At 46.1% G+C, this 20,000-nt stretch overlaps 1 protein-coding gene across 4 annotated transcripts in view; it reads right to left on the bottom strand.

The window, feature by feature from the left end:
• Nucleotides 1–20,000, bottom strand: part of fam184ab (family with sequence similarity 184 member Ab) — a 96,200-nt gene that overhangs the window by 9,436 nt on the left and 66,764 nt on the right. For all 4 annotated transcript variants that reach the window (XM_047328762.1, XM_035618132.2, XM_035618134.2 and 1 more), the window contains 5 exons: nucleotides 17,727–17,939; nucleotides 12,628–12,781; nucleotides 10,844–10,971; nucleotides 7,688–7,872; nucleotides 4,220–4,366 (listed from right to left, as the gene is read on the bottom strand). In XM_047328762.1, the coding sequence (XP_047184718.1) occupies nucleotides 4,220–4,366; nucleotides 7,688–7,872; nucleotides 10,844–10,971; nucleotides 12,628–12,781; nucleotides 17,727–17,939 (827 nt within the window). The remainder of the gene's footprint in view (nucleotides 1–4,219; nucleotides 4,367–7,687; nucleotides 7,873–10,843; nucleotides 10,972–12,627; nucleotides 12,782–17,726; nucleotides 17,940–20,000) is intronic.

Here is a 20,000-nt window from a genome sequence, read left to right as displayed (position 1 = left end):
CAGGGACCGTCTCTACAGATGGACGACGCGTCTCCACTTCCTCCAAACACTTCCTCCGCCACTTTGCGCTGGCTGACGTCGCTCGGAGCCAGAGTCGGCGTTCGCGGAGCGGCGTCCCGGCGTCCGGGTCCCGCTTGACACGTGTGCCCGACCAATGACAATGAGTCAATCTCAGCTCTCGTATCCTGTCGTCTCAGGTCAAGTCCTTGGATTTCTCAAACAAATTGTGCATGATTACACTCAAAATCCGTCAAGTGGATAATTATGACAAAGATGAAAGAAGAGTGAAATACAATTTAAAGAAAGGACGGTCACATTAAGAGACTTTGATACCGCATGTGATAACAACAACACAACTAAAAGACTATAAAAGCAGCATAGTGACGTCCACACCTGCCTGGGACAACTACCTCCCTCTGCGAGCGTTGTGATTTGTGTGGTGGCACCGTTCTTTATCCTTATGCGATTCCCACAAACCACAGAAAAAAGAGGGATGTTCACTTTTATAAATTCCCAGCCACGTTGTCCAAAGTTTCCACGCCCTGTTTTCCCCGTGATGAATTGAGGCTTGTGGTGCTGCACCATCTGCTCCCTCTTCAGAAGAAATATTGTGTCTTCAGAGCTGCCGGGCCCTCGCTGGGCGTCCAGAGAGCCTTGTTTAACCGTGCACGTGTTTCGCTGCAGAGACTAAACTGAAACGTTACAGGAAGCAAAAGCATCGCTGCCGCGCTTACCTGCAGATTAATACACATTATGCAGTGATGTGACGTTTCCCATGTCCAGAAGTATGATTTTTAACGCACATACGAGCCGATGTGACTTTAAACTGCAACTCCAGTTGTCATGACAACCACAACCCAGCAAGCAAACAGCGACTGTAGCGCGCGGACGAGCTCAGAGCCCAGACACTGGACGAAATGTCTGTGTGTAAATATTCATGAAGCTTAAATGGCGAGGCGTTCTCAGCGGCTGCACAGGGGGAGGTGTTTGTTGGGAAGGGATGGGGGGTGAGGCTGTCGTCGCCACGGTGATTAATTAGGCGGAAAGAGATCGGTGGTTAAGACAGATCTGTGTTTTAGTTAATTAGATAAGAGGATCGACTCCGGGGAAAGTCCCAGAAATTCCTCTTCACTCCTCAGTGAGGAAACAGTTTGTTTTTTTGAAAACCCAAAAACTGCTGAGCATTAAAAGTGAGTTGCCCCAGAAACCTGGTGAAAATAAGTCAGGAAGTAAACCGTAACATAATTCACTTTACTTCTATCATTTGTTCACTGGGAGCAGAGGTCTTTCATGCTTCAGACTCATGTCAAGTCAAGGCTGACTGATAAACGTGACAGGATAGGAAAGAAGACGTGATGGATTTAATATATTTATTTATTGTTTAAAAAACGCACTCTTAATGGTAAATAACTTGTACTATCAATTTGGAATTTTGATTGATAATTAAATTGTTATAATAATAATTACGACCAAAATGGCCGTATTGGTAGTAAATTGGCTATCATTTCCCTCCCTTTGAATATTAATTCAAATTATTGTGACATTAATATTTGTAATGTTGGTATGTCAGAAAAAATTGTTAAATGTGTGATCTCAAGACATATTGTGGTGCCCCGTGTGAGGCCAAACATTTAAAAGAAAAAATAATAAAGATTATTGTGAGAGGAAACCCTAAAGTCTTATTCCTTTGAAACAGCCACTACACTTGCTGAGTAGACTCCACCTGATGGTGAAAACCATGAGACACGATTCAAAGCTTTAAAGAACTTAAAAGGTATTAAGTGAACCTTTTTCTGTTGATGCAATAGGAAAATATGGGAACATTTCAACCAAACGTCTTCTTTTGTGATTAGATCTAATCTCTTCACTCATTAGTGAAAAACACAATATAATTTGACACAAAAACTTGTGTGACTATAGATCTTGTGTAATAATATGTATAAGATGATGTAAAAGTGAGACATTGTATTTGTAGATTAAATAATGGGGAATAAAAGTTTTTTGATTGATAAATATATACACGTATATCCTCTGCAGACCAGCAGGTGGCGCTTTGCGCTCAGCTGAGTCACAATGAAAGGAGGTCAGCGCTGAGGAGGATGCTCACACACACATCACAGCAGCTTTTTCATTCGGCTTCTCTTTCTTCATCTCACTCTGTTTGTATCCGTTGCTTCTCTGACACTCTCGCTCGAGGTTTGGTTTGTCAGTTTCCCCTCGTGCTTCCTTTCTTTTTTTCCTGCTGCATCCATCTTCTCCTCTCCTGTATGATTTTTCTCTTTAGTCGGAACATCAACGTCTACTGCATCCCCTCAGATTTCTCTTCCTGCAGACGCACACATCACCTACACCTCAACATCTTCTACCCTCAGCATCCACTCCGTCTTCTCTCAGCGTGTCATCAATGATATGAATCTTCTGCTTCATCTACAGTGATAAAAGACACATTTCCTCCCGCTAATTACATCCTCAGACTGGATGTATCATTACTTGCTGAGGGAAATATCTTTGATCTCTCTGACGAACTCCTTCAACTGAGGAAGTTGCCACTCAGGACGTTTTCACACCTGAAAGTCTGAACTAAGGCTCGTGTCCTTGTTAAATAGTTTACATCTGAATCGGTTCTTTTTGCGTCATATTGTAATGAAGAAGCGCAGAAAAAAAATATTTGCATGACATACATTCGACTTGTCACCATCACCTACGTGAGCGCATCTATCTTTACCTGACATTGATTGGTTTGTAGACGGGCGTATGTCTGACGTTGGCGTGTCGACAGTTCTGCAGTTGGTATTTTTTTCGGTTTTAATGGGGGAAATGAACGAACCACTTCATGTCGTTCATGTCGTTCCCGCTGTTCCACTGCGTCACCAACGTCAGGCGCAGTCACTCGACACTAGTGAGTAAGCAGTCTGCCCGACGGAGTCCACTGGTTTCCACTGACGAAGAGCCTGAGCCAGAGGATTTGGCTCAAACTAACGTCATCACCAAACGATTTATTCACTGTGTGTGACATACTTATGGACACGACTCACATTCAGGTGTGAATGAATGAACCCCGAGCAATCGACGTCATGTCACAGTCTAGGTATGAGATACATTGACCGGTCCACTCAACAATACAGCTGACGGTTAAAGACACTATTCACAATATCCGTGTCTGGTTGACGCTTAACCTGTGGCTTTAACTTGAAGTGTACAGTGACGGATCGTTTCCACCGTTTGGACCAATCAGTGTTCAGACGGAGGCACCGGGCTCGCTAATGTATGAAAAATGTAATTCTCGGCATGACTGGACAGTTCTTTTTACAGTTCACGTGATGCAGCCACGTGGATGCACATCAGCACGGATGCAAATCTAGCGGATTAAACTTAGAATAATATTGTAACGACAAGGTTCTAGAACCTGCTCTGCATGAAGAGTGTCCTGACGCAACTTCTGCTCTGATTTTGAGCAATATAAACAGAACTGACGTGACGAGACGAGACAACGCCGGCATTGTTGTTCCCCTCTCTCGTCTTCTTCTTCCTTTTCTAAATCTTTGATTTCACGGGGTAGCGTTATCTTTTTTGTGTTTTGCTTTTGTTTTTTGAAAACGGAATACGTTACTTCCAGAGGAACTGGGCTCAGGTACAGACGGAGGATGCTCGGGTTTTCACTGCGACTGCGGTAAATCTCTCGGAGCTGCCTTTCATGGCGAGCCAGTTTTTTTTGGGGGGGTCTTTGTGCGCCGGTCGCGCTCGCTGAGGCTGTTCACAACGAACGACGCGAGCAATACGATTATCTGAGAAGGAAACGATGCACCGCAGCCAACCTCTCATTCCCATACCCCACTTCACCTGACGCAGGCGGACATAAAAATAGTCCTTTATGACGATCAACTGTACGAGTGTTTAGATGTGCCCCAATTTGCGCGGGTCGCGGGTTCCCCCCCCCCTCATCCGACGATCCACGTCAGCACAGGGGAGGATGTGAATGTGAGCGTAGGAGGAGAGAGACACCAGGAGAGGTCGGGCAGGTGCGGATGCGATCGCCCGTTTCACTCCCCTGAGAAAAACGCCTCAGCTGTTTTCCCGCTTCCACTTGTGACGACACACAATTATCTTATCTGGGACGAATACGTTGACCCGTGCTCATGGTGAGTTGGACAACCAGATCAACGGTCTATTTCCTCAGCGCGGCTTGTTTGAGGCGCAGCGTTCGCCGGCGTGTACGTACAGTATCTGGAGGGCGGAGATCTTGTCTTTGAGCACTTCCTGGGCCTTGTTGAAGTCAGACAGCATGTTCTGCGTCTCTCGGCTGTGGACGGCGCTCAGCTCGGCGAGCTCCCGCTCGTGCCTCTTCACCAGCTCCTGTTCGTGGACCCTGAGGAGAGAAGAGAGGGATGAGCGAACGGACGGACGAGTTCCGGCAGCATTTTCATGGTCGGCTGGTTATTTTACGAACAGTTTGCTGAAGCTCAAGGTGAAATTTCCAAACGGTTTCCTTTGTCCGAGAGCAAGGACACGTTCAAAATCAGTGCGCGAGATGTGTTAAGCAGCACGTAACCATGGCAACATTACTTCTACTTGCATGCCACATTAAACCTTACCACCGGTTAAACTGGCCACAAACAAATGTTTAAAACAGAAAAGGATAATAGTTTGAACACAGTTTCTCTTTTGCGTCCCTGGTTTTTACGAGCGTTATTAAACCTTTAGGTAATAAAAGACTGAAGATCTTTTGCAGCGATGTCATACGTGTTCAGGTCCTTCGATGGAAAAATGAACTAAAGTGCAGAAGTTTTACTAGTTAAATGTGATAAAGAATCAAAAATAAAAGGACTAGTTTTGCAGCAGAATTACCCCTTTTTCAGTTATGGATATCATTTATGTAACGATAACTGATATAATTATAATACGGTCGCTGACCACGGTGCAGTAAATCTTACAGTAGTTTAATTTGCTGCAGAACAGCTCATCATATTTAACGTTCACCCTGTATTATTTAAAAAAATGAGATTTTATGCATTTACTTGTATCACTTGATGAGGTATACAATGATTTATTTGGTCTATCAGGACAGTTATAATATTAACAATAATAAAACTTTATTTCTGTAGCACTTGTATAAACAAGGTTACAAAATGCTTATAGACAGAACAATAGACGGAGGGGAAAAAACAGCAAAGAACTAAAATAATAACAAAAGAAAATAAACCAGTTAAAAAAAAAAACAGCCATTAAAAGTCTTTCCTATTAAAGAAAAATGTTTTAAGCGACGATTTCAAAAGGGGTAAAGTGTTGGGAACGTCTAATCTCCTCCGGCAGGAAGTCCAGAGCCTCGGGGTCCTGATGGGAGAAGCCCGGTCCCCCTCGGTTACCAGTCTTGACGACTAGCGAGAGTTGGTGCGAAGACTTTCGGTAACGACTTGGAGCACGAGGAGCTAGGAGCTCCGTGACGTGTCCGGGGCACAGAGCACGCCGAGTTTATAAAGCTATTGAACTCAAAACTTCAATTTTACTTTGTCACCGGGGCGATATGGGCCCGACGCTCGGTGCCGGGTATGATCACGCGAGCTGAGACTCCAGAGGACTGACATGTAACTGGCGCACTGCACGAGTTCAGGCGCGGAAAGATGAGAGGAAGCAGGAATGACTTTTTTCTGGGTCAAGACGAGACAGGAGCTGATCTGACTTGATATTTCCCTACGTGTCACCGGACCGTACGTGAGCATGTCCAAGTTGGACCACCTTGACTTATCAGATTTCTCACAGACGCACGTCTAAAGCTCGAGGACAGTTTGATTTTATTTAAACTTTTTAAATGGGCCACATTCTCCCTTCAAGACTTGGTCAGGACCCGCACACGCTGCTCCCCCGAGGAAACGGTGGCGAGAGCAGAAAACGGAATGAAAAAAACCAAGCAACATACTGGTGAATGTAAATATGACAAGAGGTGTGAGTCACAGGGTTCGAGACGGACAGAATGAAATGAGGCTAAATGAAAAATGAAGCAAAATCACAAACACGGTTTGACTTTTAGTGGAAATGTGTGTATGTGTAGCCTGTTGAATACATAATGTAAAACAACGTGTGTTTATGGAGCAATAAATTATTCATATGTATATTCAATTTACAGATATAGGAGGTTTTGCAGTGGGAGGAAATGAGCTGTGTGACGAGGGAAATGATGAAAAGATGATAATAGGGAAATGAGAGGGAGGACGGAGGAGAAACACGGACGTCTGTCTGTCTCTCACTCCGACTGGGCCAACTCTCCCTGAGGGGGACGCACATCTTCTCTCTCTCTCTCTCGGCTTCCTCTTTATTTATTTATCCGCCTATTTTTATCCCCGTGACCAGGATTCAGACGGAGCCGCGTTACGTAACGAGAGGGAGAAATGTGCTGCGCATGAGCCGGTTGGCAGAGAGAGAGAGGGAGGGATGGAGGGAGGGAGAGAGAGAGAGGGAGGGAGAGAGGGAGGGAGAGAGAGAGAAGGAGGGTGGGAGGGAGAGAGAGGGAGAGAGAGGGAGGGAGAGAGAGAGAAGGAGGGTGGGAGGGAGAGAGGGAGGGAGAGAGAGAGAGAGAAGTAGGGTGGGAGGGAGAGAGGGAGGGAGAGAGAGATGGAGGGTTAGGGAGAGAGGGAGGGAGAGAGAGAAGGAGGGTGGGAGGGAGAGAGGGAGGGAGAGGGGGAGGACGCACATACAAAAAGGGAAACAGCAAAGGAATGAATACATGTTGGAGAACAAGAGCATCATGGGAGCAGCTGTCAAACATACAGCACACACACACACACACACACACACACACACACACACACACACACACACACACACACACACACACACACACACACACACACACACACACACACACACACACGGCCACAGATTAATTCTAATGAGCAGCTGGACTACATTAGCCGTATGGCTTTTTAAAAAATTCATAACGTTGCCAAAGGGAACAACATGATTATAGATTCAAGTCTGCTTGAAAGACGGAGGAAGACAAAGACGGAGTGTGTATACGTGTGTGTGTGTGTGTGTGTACTTGTCTTTCTATAATTGTGAGAACCAAATTTGGTTCAAAACCATCGCTGTGAGGACATTTTAGCCGGTCCTCACAGTTTCAAAGGGTGTTTTGCGATCACCTCGTCTGTCCTGACACAGAATCTGTTCACCACGGAGACCAATTTACTATATGAACATATAAGAGGAAAAACATTTTCACTTGAATATCTGAACTCAATTTTCAATTTGGTATTTGTATTGTTTCGTACTATGCTGTGATGAATGACTGTATGTAAAGATGGACGACCCGTCTCCGCTTCCTCCCACTGAACAAAGCGCAGTAGCGATCGCGGAGTGGACCCGCTGTATCGAGGTCCCGCCCATAAACACAGGCGACCAGTCACGAGTCAGTCTCAGCCGTCAATCGTGGCATTGTACCCCCCGTTTTTTATAGCATCCAATAACGTATCAGAAATATGAACACTTGAAGACAACTCAGTGTGATGAGAAATGATTTGACGTTCATGTCCCATCTGCTAACATGGAGGAGGCGGATTTAAAAAGCTGTACTGCAGTCAGCCACCAGGGGGGGCGACTGAGACGTTTTGGCTTCACTTTTGCGGCGCCGTCACGTCGTCAATCTTCATGCACAGTCTTGTGTTTACGATATTTCCAATTCAGCTCCGTCTCGTACCTTATCTGCTGGTTGGCTTCGCTGCGGATCTTCAGCACCTCCTTGCCCTTGAGCTCCAGCTCTTTGGTCAGAGTGCTGATGTTCTCGTTGAGGGTGTGGATCTGGTGGTCCAGCTGCGCGATGTGGTTCTTCCTCCTGGACACCTCCTCCTGCAGCTCGGTGATCCGGCTCAGCAGCTCGCGCTCCTGCGAAGAGGTTCATGAAAAAAGGTTAACGACGAGTTCATGAAATGCTCTGCACCGAACGGGAAGCAGATTTTTCGTGGCTTTCCCATCGGCAGTCCTGTCCGCCATTTTAGATTTTTTTCATTCAACAGTTCATGTTTACGTGTGTGTGTGTGTGTGTGTGTGTGTGTTTTTGTGTGTTAGCAGCTTTCTTTAATAAAAGATTAAACCATACTTTTATCATATCGCATTTCCTGATTTGACCCAATTCTACTTTTTAAAAATATTTGCATGCTTAAATTACGGTCACACATTTAGTGTTCATATAATTTTACTGACTCATTTGTTTCTATGCTATTTTCATGAGTTCTTACTTATGTAATTTTACTTTGTAACTTTGATTAAAGAAGTGCTTTATAGATAAAGATAATATTAACATTGTTATCATATATATGACAGTTTTTACCAGATGATAATCTAAGGAGGCTGTGAAGGATTCTTTGGTTTTCTAGTTGTTTCTTTTGGTTCAACACACCTGACAATTTGAACTGTTCTTGGACTTTGCGATCGCAGTTTTTGTTTTCGTCTTGCCATTTGAACCTTCGAGCCAAGGTTCAGTGTTTTCACACATGATGACGGAGGGAGATGGGTCATTATGATTAGCAACTTGAATGAAGAGGCCAAGAAGATTCACGGTAGAAGTTCACTGAACTCGCTTGTCGCAAAAAATCTCTGCGTCCACAACAATCCGTTTCAATGTGCTCGCATAACTAAAAGCCATTGTCTTTCACGAGTGGCCCCATATCCACGAGCTGCCGTCTCACATTCCCTCTCCTTCAGCGTCTTCGCTTAACGTACTTGGCCGTTTCATCACTTCTCACCCTCCTCCCCGTCCATTCTCTCTGCTCTCTGTGATCTCCCTTTTCTCCTTCCACTCCAGAACTTCGTCGGGCTAAAATAGGCCGGGAAACGGAATTCGTGCAACTTTTTCCGTGCGCTCCCTATTCTCATTTTGAAGTCGTTGAAAAATGAATCAGGTTTTCAAATATTCATCAAGAAAAAGGCATTAGCCGGTGGGATGTCGGGACTGAATCAGGGTGTGATTTCCTGATGGACTGGAAAGTGGACTTTTATTTTTTTATGGAGGGGTGATGGACGGATATGAGTCGGTCGGTGTCGTCTCTCAGAGTGATTGACAGCGTATAACAGATCTATTATACACTGTACTATAGACGTGACTATAAAATGGCATTAACTAGAATGTGAGACGTAATTTTATCGTTAAATAATTGATTTTTTTACCACATTTTCTTTTCCTTTCCATTATTTTTTTTCTTTGCTTTCCATTCTTTTCATGAGCTTTCATCAAACACCAACTGGACTTGTTGCAACACATGTAATGATTATTTTCACAATCAATCAGTCAATCATTGATAGGGATAACTATATTAGTGATGAATTTAGCGATAAAAGTTATATCAACTAAAGTATAGATTTCAATCAATAAGGAAGCTGATTAATGACTAATTAAAGATGAATGACTATCGCCCCTATAGAACATGTACAGCAAGTGTTGGACAATTTCTTCTCATTGTTTGTGAATATAACTTTTCTATGTCGGTCCACTTGTTCAATTATTTTCTTTTGTTGTTTTTTTTTCTTCACTTGTTCGGAATACAAAAAAAAACATGAATTTATTAACATGACAGTGAACGGACACATATTATAAATATCACGTTGCATAAAGCATAAACTGCTGCCTATGGATGGATGTAACCTAGCACCTGTTCACTGTGGGTCAGAGAGAACCATGATGGAGTTTCACACACACTCACCATGATGGGGAATAATGTTGTTTCTCCATGATCTAGTCTCAATTAGAGAATACGTGACAATCATTTGTATCTCATCACACACTGTGTTGACAGTTCTGTTCAGTTTATCACTAATCTGACCCTCTCCGTCCGTCTGTTGGACGATATCTGAGTGAGTGAAGTTCTGTGGCTCAGTGTGAAAGTACGAAGTGGCCCGACTGTGTGTATTAGTGACAGACTGGTGGTGTGTCGACTGTAACACTTGATTATCAGACTTTATTGCAGGGGGGGGAGACGACCCCTCTCCTATCAAGGGCCATTTCAGTTTTTACAACATCCTTCGCGGGCCATTTGGAACCATTGAACAAATATATCACTCGAACGAGGTGGCGGTCTCTCTTTGGAGAGAGGCGACGGACACCACACGTCGGTGATGATCACTCTGCTTCTTTTCCCCGAACTTCAAGTGCATTTGTCGCTGCGACTCATCCAGTTTATGATTTTATCCTCTTCTTTTTATCCCAGCTGTAACGCTTTTTAGGAAAGCGAGGTAGGTCTGAGGCCGACAACGCGTTCCCTGGTTCAGGAGGAGACGGAAATGCGAAGCTACTGTCCGACCAATCACGTTGCTTATGATCTCTTATCGTGCTTTCAATTTTAAAATGTTAAAGTTTGTTATGGAGCCTGATTGTTTTTCCATGTGCCCTGGAAAAGTGCCACATTCTGCATCTACTTTTCTTGACAGTCGCCATGACGCCCGTCAGCGATGACAACAACCCGACAGTGACCCGAGAGGCAGCTGGAGGGGGAACTAATAATTTCCTGTCATGGGAATTTTTTTTCTTCTATTTCTGAGTAGCTTTTTTTTTTTTTTTTTGGATGAATAAAATGTCTCTTGGGCCGTATACCGTTACGACCTGGAGGCCACAGGTTCCCTGCCCCTGCTTTATTGACTCCCTATCGCCTTGGCAACAAAAGATGCGAGGGACGGATGTTGATGTGTGGCCCGACTCTTTTAGTTAAATATAAAGATGAGTCTGTTGAATTCAAGACTTGTCTGACATGACCAGAAGCTTGTACACAATCAGGAATAAGAGAATTGAGATATATGAATGCTGAGAGACACCATCAGTCGTCCTCCTCGTGATAGACAAGCACACGTTCAGATAAAGATCTACCTGTATCCGGTTGTGCTCCAGCGTCTTCTCCAGCTCCACCTTGGCGACTGCCGACTCCTGCTGGTGGGTTTGTCTCAGGTGCTCGATGGCCGACGCGTGGATGTGGTTCAACTCTGAGCGCAGTGAGGCTGGAGACGGGAGCACAAAGAGTCCCATTTCATTTTCAAAAGACACACATCACACACACACACACACACACACACACACACACACACACACACACACACACACACACACACACACACACACACACACACACACACACACACACACACACACACACACACACACACACACACACACACACACACACACTGGAGGAAATAAAGCTTTTCTGCGAGTTTTACATTCGGTGAAAAGCTTCCTCCTCCTCCTCCTCCTCCTCCTCCTCCGACCTTCAGTCCGCCAGCAGAAAAAGTGCTCATTAGCAGCAAAGGCATTTTTTTTTTTATTACAAAATAAATAAATAAAGTCTTTGCACATAAAGAAAAGTGCCTGCGCTGCCTTCGCCCAAGTGGCCTTTCATCCTCACTCCAATGGACCTTTACTGCAAGACAGTCTAATGGTTTAGAGAAGCACAGAGCGGGAACATGCACCGCTATCAGCTTTCTGCTAGAAGAATAAAAGACATTGAGCGGAGAGCGTTTTCTGACTGAATACTGCAAGCTCGGAAATTATGAACACGCAGAAGATCAAAACGCATAATATGCGCCTGCTGTATGTTCGCACACGGGGGAGGGATGGAGGGAGGCGAGAGAGAGAGAGAGAGAGAGCGAGGGAGGTAATGAAATGATGTCAGGAGGATGTGGGAAGTGAGAGATGGATGGAGGCGGCTCTCCGGTGTCGGGACCGGGGACACGGAGGTTAATGGAAGAAGCGTTTATCACGGCACAGTGACCGGTGCGACCGAGGATCGTTGTTCCCCAGCTCTCTCTTTGAAAAGATACTCTGGTGCATCTTCGACTTTAAAGTGCAGCTCTGAGGACAACGCTGTCTCTATATTACACTATATATATATATATATATATATATATATAGTGTAATATAGAGACAGCGTGTGTTTCTGTGATGCATCTTTTGATACGTCAACAAGCTGCATTAGCTGAAGAGTGAGGGCAGTGATGTTTCTCCCAAACAGCTGGAGAGGAAAAACTAAGTATTTATAGAAATAACTATTAATCCCTCATGATGTCAGAGGGACACTCTGGCCCTGATACTATATATAAATCCATAATTCCAGTTCCCTCGGTTGTTATTGTCCATGACCTTAAACGACGTCAGCGTGATAATTGGACTATTGCACTACATAACACGCAGTGTCCCGTCTTCAATGTTCTGTGGTTTCCCTTTGGTTAAACTTCTTGAATTTTCTATGCAGAGCATGAAAACTCGTCCGTCCTCTATAATCCAAAATGTAATAGATAATTTATCAATTTTTTTTTTTTAAATTAATTAAGTTTGAGTTTGAATTTAATTTAACTTAAATTTAACTGATGTAAATGGTTTTATTTAGTTTTATTTTACAAAAAAATCACAGCGGACTGTGACCAAAAGAACCCTGTATCAGGGCAACATGTGACACGAGGTCAAAGAGGTCATGGGGAGGTGACACACACACACACACACACACACACACACACACACACACACACACACACACACACACACACACACACACACACACACACACACACACACACACACACACACACACACACACACACACACACACACACACACACACACACACACACACACACACACACACACACACACACACACACCCAGCATGGCTTTGCCCTCGTCCTCCAGCTCGAAGCGGAGAGTCTGCAGCTCCTGCTCCGACTGCTGTTTGAGCGTCTCCAGGCTCTGACGATGAGCCTCTCTGAGCGACTGCAGCTCCGCGTGGTGATGGTGGCGCAGGCGCTCCTCCAAGTCCTGGTGGGGGGACGGGGGGAAGGGGGGAGAAGAAAGAGAGGGGGAGGTTCCGGAGGGTGAAGGAAGAGTGGGAGGAAAAGGGATTGAAGAATGAGAAGGAAAAGTGGGGCAGAGAAAGAGATAGGAGAGTATTTGAGCCACATATTAAAATCCTGTGTACGGCCAGTTCCTCCTTCGTCTGCGAGGACGTTCGGGGGGGGGGGGAGAGACTGGCCGATCGATTCCCAAAGTCTGAAACAGAAGCGATTCATTACTCAAGGAGAAAATAAACGCTTCCCAGTATTTGTATATTTCTACTGTTGCGGATGAGGAAAAACACAAAGGCCAGAAGTCGCTCCAAAACTTTTTCCTTCAGAGGCTTAAACAAACTTCTCTTTCCAACGATGTCGACGGCGCCAGCTGCCAATCAAGCTGTATCTACGCCCCGATACGTACTCTATCGTCTTATCTGACTCCAAATTAGATCACATGTTAAAAATGAACATCGTGCCGTTTTGAACAAAGACTTGCAACGAGCGATTGAACCATCAACTCCTCGGGACAGTAGTTTCATTTGAGCGTCATTTTCCTCGGAGGCCTCTATAGAAACCACCGGTGGAGTCGCCCTCTGCTGGTCTTTGGCGGAGAATGCAGGCTTCAGCCACTTCGATGGTGACCTATTCCTGGTGGAGGCCCGTGGCCGTCCTGACCTGGGTATAGGGGGCGGAAGACTAATGGAACCATCTAGTAGCTGGTTCCCTTTAGGATAGCTGGCGCAGTTTTTACGAACTGCTCGGTAAGCAGAACTGGGGCTGCGGGATCAAAACCGACCGCCGGGGGTTAAGGCGCCCGATGCTCATCAGACCCCGGAGGAGGTGTCGTGGGCACGGGAGTCGGAATCCGCTAAGGAGAGCCGAAATCAACGAGCCCTGACAATGGATACTGACGTCGTAAATGGAGTGAGACGTAGACCTCTACAGAAGCGACCCGCGGAGTCGACCCTCTGCTGGTCTTTGGCAGAGAATACAGTGGTCTGTGGTCCCAGAAGAAGAAAGTGACCTCCTCTAATCTCTCTCTTGTTCCTCGGTATCGATCACCGGTCCTCTTTGTGCTGCGGGTCAGGAAGGGAAAACCGTACCGCACCTTTTATTCCTTTAATTAAACAGGGAACATTAATCACTCCTAATCACTGTCGAGCATATAATCACAAATTGACTGTAAAGTTGCTCCGTCCTCCTCTTCCTCTTCCTCCTCCTCCTCCTCCTCCTCCTCTCCCTCCTCTGAGCCGTCCTGCCTGTTCAAATTCCTTTCCATTACCGGACGGTCGATATGTGTTACTTAGCTGGTGTGCAAATCCATTTGCGCTAAGTAAAAGGGTGCTGATGGTGATGAACAACAGCGAGGGGTAAACACACACACACACACACTCACACACACACTCAGGTGTGAACTCAGACTGTGGCCTCCAGCTTCTCCGTCAGCTCAGGACCTCAATCCCGATGCTCGAGGACGACTTCAGAGACGCGAGGCGTTCAAGGCCCCAGACTGTCGGGTGGTTCCTCACCTCACAGGTGTAACACGAGGCGCCGCCTCGTCCGGTCTGGAGTCCGGCTCACAGCGCCGCTCGCGTCATCCAGGTCTCGAGGAACAGAAGAACATGGCGGAGATGAAGGAGCCTCGTGGAGTTACAACCTTCCTTATTATCTGGCCGCGAGAAAAATCGCTGCACTCGAATCTCTGTCGTATCTTTGACGCGCCGCGGCTTTAAAACTCGTCGGGATCAGGGGCCCGGGATTCATGAAAACGGCTAGAAATCTGAGAATCTGCACTCGGCTTCACAAAACGTTCAGAAAATGCTTTCAGAGTTCAGAGGCGCTCCAGAGGAGAGGGTTGATGCACGACGCGAGATAAACTCTTCAGTTGGTTCTTCAGGCTCCCGGATTAGATTTCCCCGGGCAGACGTTTCTCTTTTACACCTAAGGTAAAAAAAAAACACTCCCCGGCCACTTTATTAGGTACACCTTGCTAGTAAAAGGCTGGACCCCCCTTTTTGCCTTCAGTACTGCCTTAATTCTTCGTGGCGTACTTTCAACAAGGCGTTTTATACTCAGACCAGCCCGTCTGGCACCAACAACCATACCACGTTCAAAGTCACTTAAATCCCCTTTCTTCCAAATTCTGATGCTCGGTTTGACCTTCAGCACGTTGTCCTGACCACCTCTACATGCCTACATGCATTGAATTGCAGCCATGTGATTGGCTGATTAGCTATTTGTGTTAACAAGCAATTGAACAGGTGTACCTAACAAAGTGGCCGGTGGGTGTACCTTAACTTAACTCACATCTTCTGCAGACCACGTGGGACGTATTCTACTTGTTTTACCCTCTGACCTCGATGGCCTAGCTGATGCGTGACGAGGTCCAAGGGCAGGTCGAGATGAGACGACCTGGACGACGCCCGGACGCGTTCGTCCGTTGATGTTGCTCGGGACCTTTTCCGGAACTCTCCCTGCCAGTCAGACCCCCGGGAAGCGTCCGCGTGAGAGTACGACGAACATGTGCGCACGGTGAAGACAAAAACACGTCCCGCCTCCTGCCTGACACGCCACAGGACGCAATTTCGCATTTATATTTTCCCGGAGTCTGAAAACAGCTCAACAGAAAGACCAGCGATGAATCTGTCATCATCGTCATCCGGGGACGGACGGACTTACGACGGACGGACGATGATCGACGTTGACTCGTAGTAATATCCACATATCTCCTTCGCTCCATGTCACTGCTTCTATTTGCGGCTTTTTGCGGCAGCGAATCCGGGAGATAAATGAGGTTATCTGATCGTGTGTGTGTGTGTGTGTGTAGCAGGCATCCGTAACAACTTTATTACTCCCCGGATAGAACTGTCTAGGAAGTGTGAAAAGTTGACGCCGATGAATCCGAACGCACCTCCGCACACACACGCACACACACACACACACACACGCACGCACACACACGCACACCATCCCTCTAATGCCTCCACTTTGGATAATTGAGTTTTTCTCTCGCTGCACAGCTGACAGAAATATAAACACCACCCGCCGGCGCCACGGAGCCTCCGTCGAGCTTTCAAGACACTTTATGTCCCTGCCCTCGGAAAAATGAAGAAGAAGACAACCTGTGACAGAAGACCACGGTGGAGTTTATGGGCTGCTGTGCGTTCGCATCAGGGGAGAAACAAGGGCGATAACGGGGGGAGCAGCGTGTTTGTCACCGCAGCGAACGCCGTGTGACACCGAGCTGATAGTCTGTCTCCTCGCACAAAAGGAGCTGCACCCCCCCCCAAAAAAGATAACAACACAGAATCCCGAGGACGCCGCTTGTGACCTCCATTCTGCCCAAGAACTTTAATGCAATCACGGCACCCGAGTTGAAGAATGGATTTGGAAAAATGTGAAGTATGGCCGATCCAAATCGACCTTGACTGTGAAATTGGGAGATGATTAGCGTTGAGGAACATTTCCTTGGCGCGTTGCGGACGTGTGTGTGTGTGTGTGTGTGTGTTGGTGCACATGCATATCTCGACATTATGAAGAGGAAGTGCAGAGCTGTCAGTCTGGAAGCCGCCTGCTGTCGGTGGGAGTGAGTGACGATGGCGAGGAGGACTCGCTGCCAGGACAACCTTGACTCTGACGAGACTCCGTTGGATTGAAATGTCACGGCTTGGCTCCTCTAACCGTCTCTGGGTTCGTGTGTCTCGCATGTGATCAATGTGTGTCTTCATAAGCTTAATGAAAGGAATCAACGTGCGGAAGAACTGTTATTGTTTTAAATGCTGATTTTGCCCGAGAGTCTGAGCTCGGCATCCCAGAGATCTGATCCCTCAGTCCGGTCTGTCAGGCTGTATCTCCTACTTTTCTAACCACGTCTGGTGAACTGCACTCGTTACTGGATCCTGACAATAATACTGGCACACAGATTTGTGACCGTCTGACAGGACGTACTCCAGTTGTCCAGGTCGATGTTATTGCAGATAAACGGATGGAATAGAAAAAGATGAAGATAAAACATATCGGAGATGGTTTAGTAACTGCCTCACAGTTACATAGTTTGCCCACCGGGGGGCCGCAATCAGTTTGACTGAGAACAAATCGTAGTCAAGGATTTGAACAAATTTTTGATCAAATTCTTTAATATTCTCGATTATCACTGTTAAAATCAGCCTGAGAATATCCAGTTTTGACCGGGCTCTACTTCTCCACCACTAGTGGCGCTGTGGAGCCATGTTTTGAAGAGTGGGTCTCGCAGGTAATCGACGCACGCCGCCGTCCTGCCACTACCGTCTACTTCTGTTGAACAACTGCCCGTGTCTTTCACCTTGTTTTTAATACATTTCACCACGGGTTTATTTTGTATGTCAAAGCCCTTTAAAGTTATGAAAAAAAATGTAATGCAGTGAAACTTTTTAACATGATTGAAGAATATGAGCTACAAAAAAAGCCCTAGCTTTTATTTTCATTTAATTATTGATGTGATTTGCTTTGTTTTTTTCTCTTCTTTCTTCTCCATGTATATTTTTTAATTATAATTTTGCACCTGATCCTGTTATAATACTGTGAAGAATCTTGAGCCACATTGTTTGTATGTGGATTTTGTTAAGGAAAAACAACCTTTCCGTTGCGTCCTCCCTTGACGACTCGTCCATGATTAAAAATGGTTCCGCTCGACACCTGATGGAAACACAGGCCGGTTGTCGAGACGGCACTAAAGTTAAGAACAGAACCGGTCGGAGAACCAGTTCCCTGTCGGTGGAAAAAGGACTCGTACTTAACCGGCACGCGCGCAAGGAGCAAGACAGACGCTCGTCATGACGCTTCCACACTATCGCTCGATACGTCGCGCAACTGCTGTATTGTTTCTGAATGTACAGGTGTGTGTGTGTGTGTGTGTGTGTGTGTGCGCGCGTGTCCACACCGGCCCACTGTACCTTCAGGTCACGCTGCCTGGTGCGCTCCTGGTCCTGCATGGCGCAGCAGTGCGCCTCCTGCAGGCGGTGCTGCCGCCGCTGGTGCTCCGTCTGCAGCTCGTCCAGCTGCATGCGCAGGTGCTCCCTCTCCTGGCCGAACTGGTGCTGCAGCTGCTGCAGCGACGACTGCGACTGCGACAGCTGCATCTCCAGACTCTGCTTCAGCAGGGAGATCTGTGGGGGAAGGGGCAGACGGGGGGGGGGGCGTCAGGGTCGCGGAGGTGCACGGCGTCCAAGGAACAGAGGCGGCAGGAGGAGACGGGCGTTCGAGGAAGTGCGGCGCGTCTCCGGGGAGCCGCGTCTTCGTTTAGCAGCGGAACAGACGAGGGCGAACGCAGGGGTGGAAGTCGATTAGGCTTAAACAAATAAAAGCCACACGAGGACGTTTGCAACTCCTACAGCTTCCGGCAGGAAAAGAGTTTTTCCACTTTTTCCTTTGCAGATGTATTTTTTTGTTATTGTTGCACTTCGCCGCGGTGCATAATGAACTCTGGCGAACGCCGTAATGAATTGAATTCATTATGGGGCAGAACGCAGCACGACCGACGCATAAGTCTGTCTAGACGACTCGGGATAATGATTATGTGGGTGTAGTGTGGAGATGAACAAGTGCAGCCTTGGACAACCTGGCAACACTGTATTCAACAGCGTTCATGGCCAATAAATCAAACATAGATTGCAAAGATTACAAAGAGCTTCAGGGGAAACTTGAGTGTCTACATTCATTACGACGTGCCACCAGAAGGGTCAGTCAACATCCCACGTGCCCCGAGCGTTTGTGGGCGAGATGCAGAGTCACTCGTTTCCCCCCGGGACGACGAACTTGACAGGAAGCAGAGTGGACGCGTTTCTCTACGTCCGAGTAGAGATGAGATGAGACGTGCCGTGCCAGTAAATAACTATATTAAAAACAGTAACGTCGGTAAGAATCGATGAATTCATCTTCCTCATCTCGGCGCGTGCGGCAGCTCGCTGACGCCACATGTGGGATGACGACAGACCGCCTCAGTAGCGTAGTGTTCTAAATCTGGAAATGACATCGTGACTAAGAGATGAGTCACACACTGTGTCATATTTGTAATGAATTTGAAATGTATGCTTGCACATACATATACTGTATTCTCAAAACACATGTTATACATAGAAGTTTACTTGCGGTTTTCTGATCGTTTATTCAGGAAGTTGTCGACTATTGTTACTCAGGAGTGAACGGAGTTAAAGTAAAGTAGGTCACTACAGTTTCTTCCAGTGTGTGACGCCTTAAACCTGCATTCATTTTTTTCCGATGTTCACTCTCCTCTCTGGTTCGATCTAGTTTTAGTTCAGATTAACTGAAGAGAGATTAAAAAAAAGAAAAATCAATTTTAGTCTGTTTAGCTGCTAAACGCTCCACTTTGTTCACCAGCTCGTGTCCAATTATAATCTCAGTAATATTCACAGTGCTGAGTGGTGATTTTTGTTTTCATTTTTACATTCAGCCGATATGATCCTTTCACAAACACGCCAGTATCTGTGTTTGTGTTTACAGGACATGAAAACTTTTATTTTACAGAATAAACGATGCAAAAAATATGTCAATTCATGTTCACATTTTAAGTAAAAAAAAATAATCATGTTTTACTTCATAATTAAAATTCTACATATTTGATTTCTTTTTATATTTATATATAACATGATATATTGGCATCGGAATTTTTTTATTTTTACTTTTCTACTATTTTTTACTCCTTGATATCGGAACCAGCATCGGGCACCAATAATCCATATCGGTCAGGTTCTTCTCTTAGGAGAGTAAGAGTAACATAATATTTTAAAAAACATTTTTTTTTATCCAACATATGAAGGAATCATCCAACACTGACGTCTGTTAAAATCCAGATCATTAAAAAATATCATCCTCTCTGTCAGTGTGTATCTATCCAAACAATGACCACTGCTCTGATTGGACATCAGAATAAATATATGGTTCTGTTCAGAAGCGGTCGCATTAACGGGAGCCGCCGGACCACGGGGGCAGAGCGGGGCGCGGCGGCGTCCGGCGGCTGATGTCCACAGGAAGCAAAAAATGAACATTAATAGAGGCGCTGACGGGGTTTTTTTTTCTGTCGACCACAGGAGAGTCACGCTACATTAATGTTACTGTCCCGGGTCGTCGTTAACAACGGGAGGTTGCGTGTTCGCCACAGCTCGGTGTGGTGGGTGTGTGTGTGGGCGAGTCGGTCGAGGCCTCTGGCT

This window comes from Scophthalmus maximus, chromosome 18 (genome assembly GCF_022379125.1).
Source record: "Scophthalmus maximus strain ysfricsl-2021 chromosome 18, ASM2237912v1, whole genome shotgun sequence".
NCBI lineage: Eukaryota > Metazoa > Chordata > Actinopteri > Pleuronectiformes > Scophthalmidae > Scophthalmus > Scophthalmus maximus.
The sequence above is the reverse complement of the archived record's forward strand: the minus strand, read 5'-3'. Positions and strand labels throughout refer to the sequence as shown.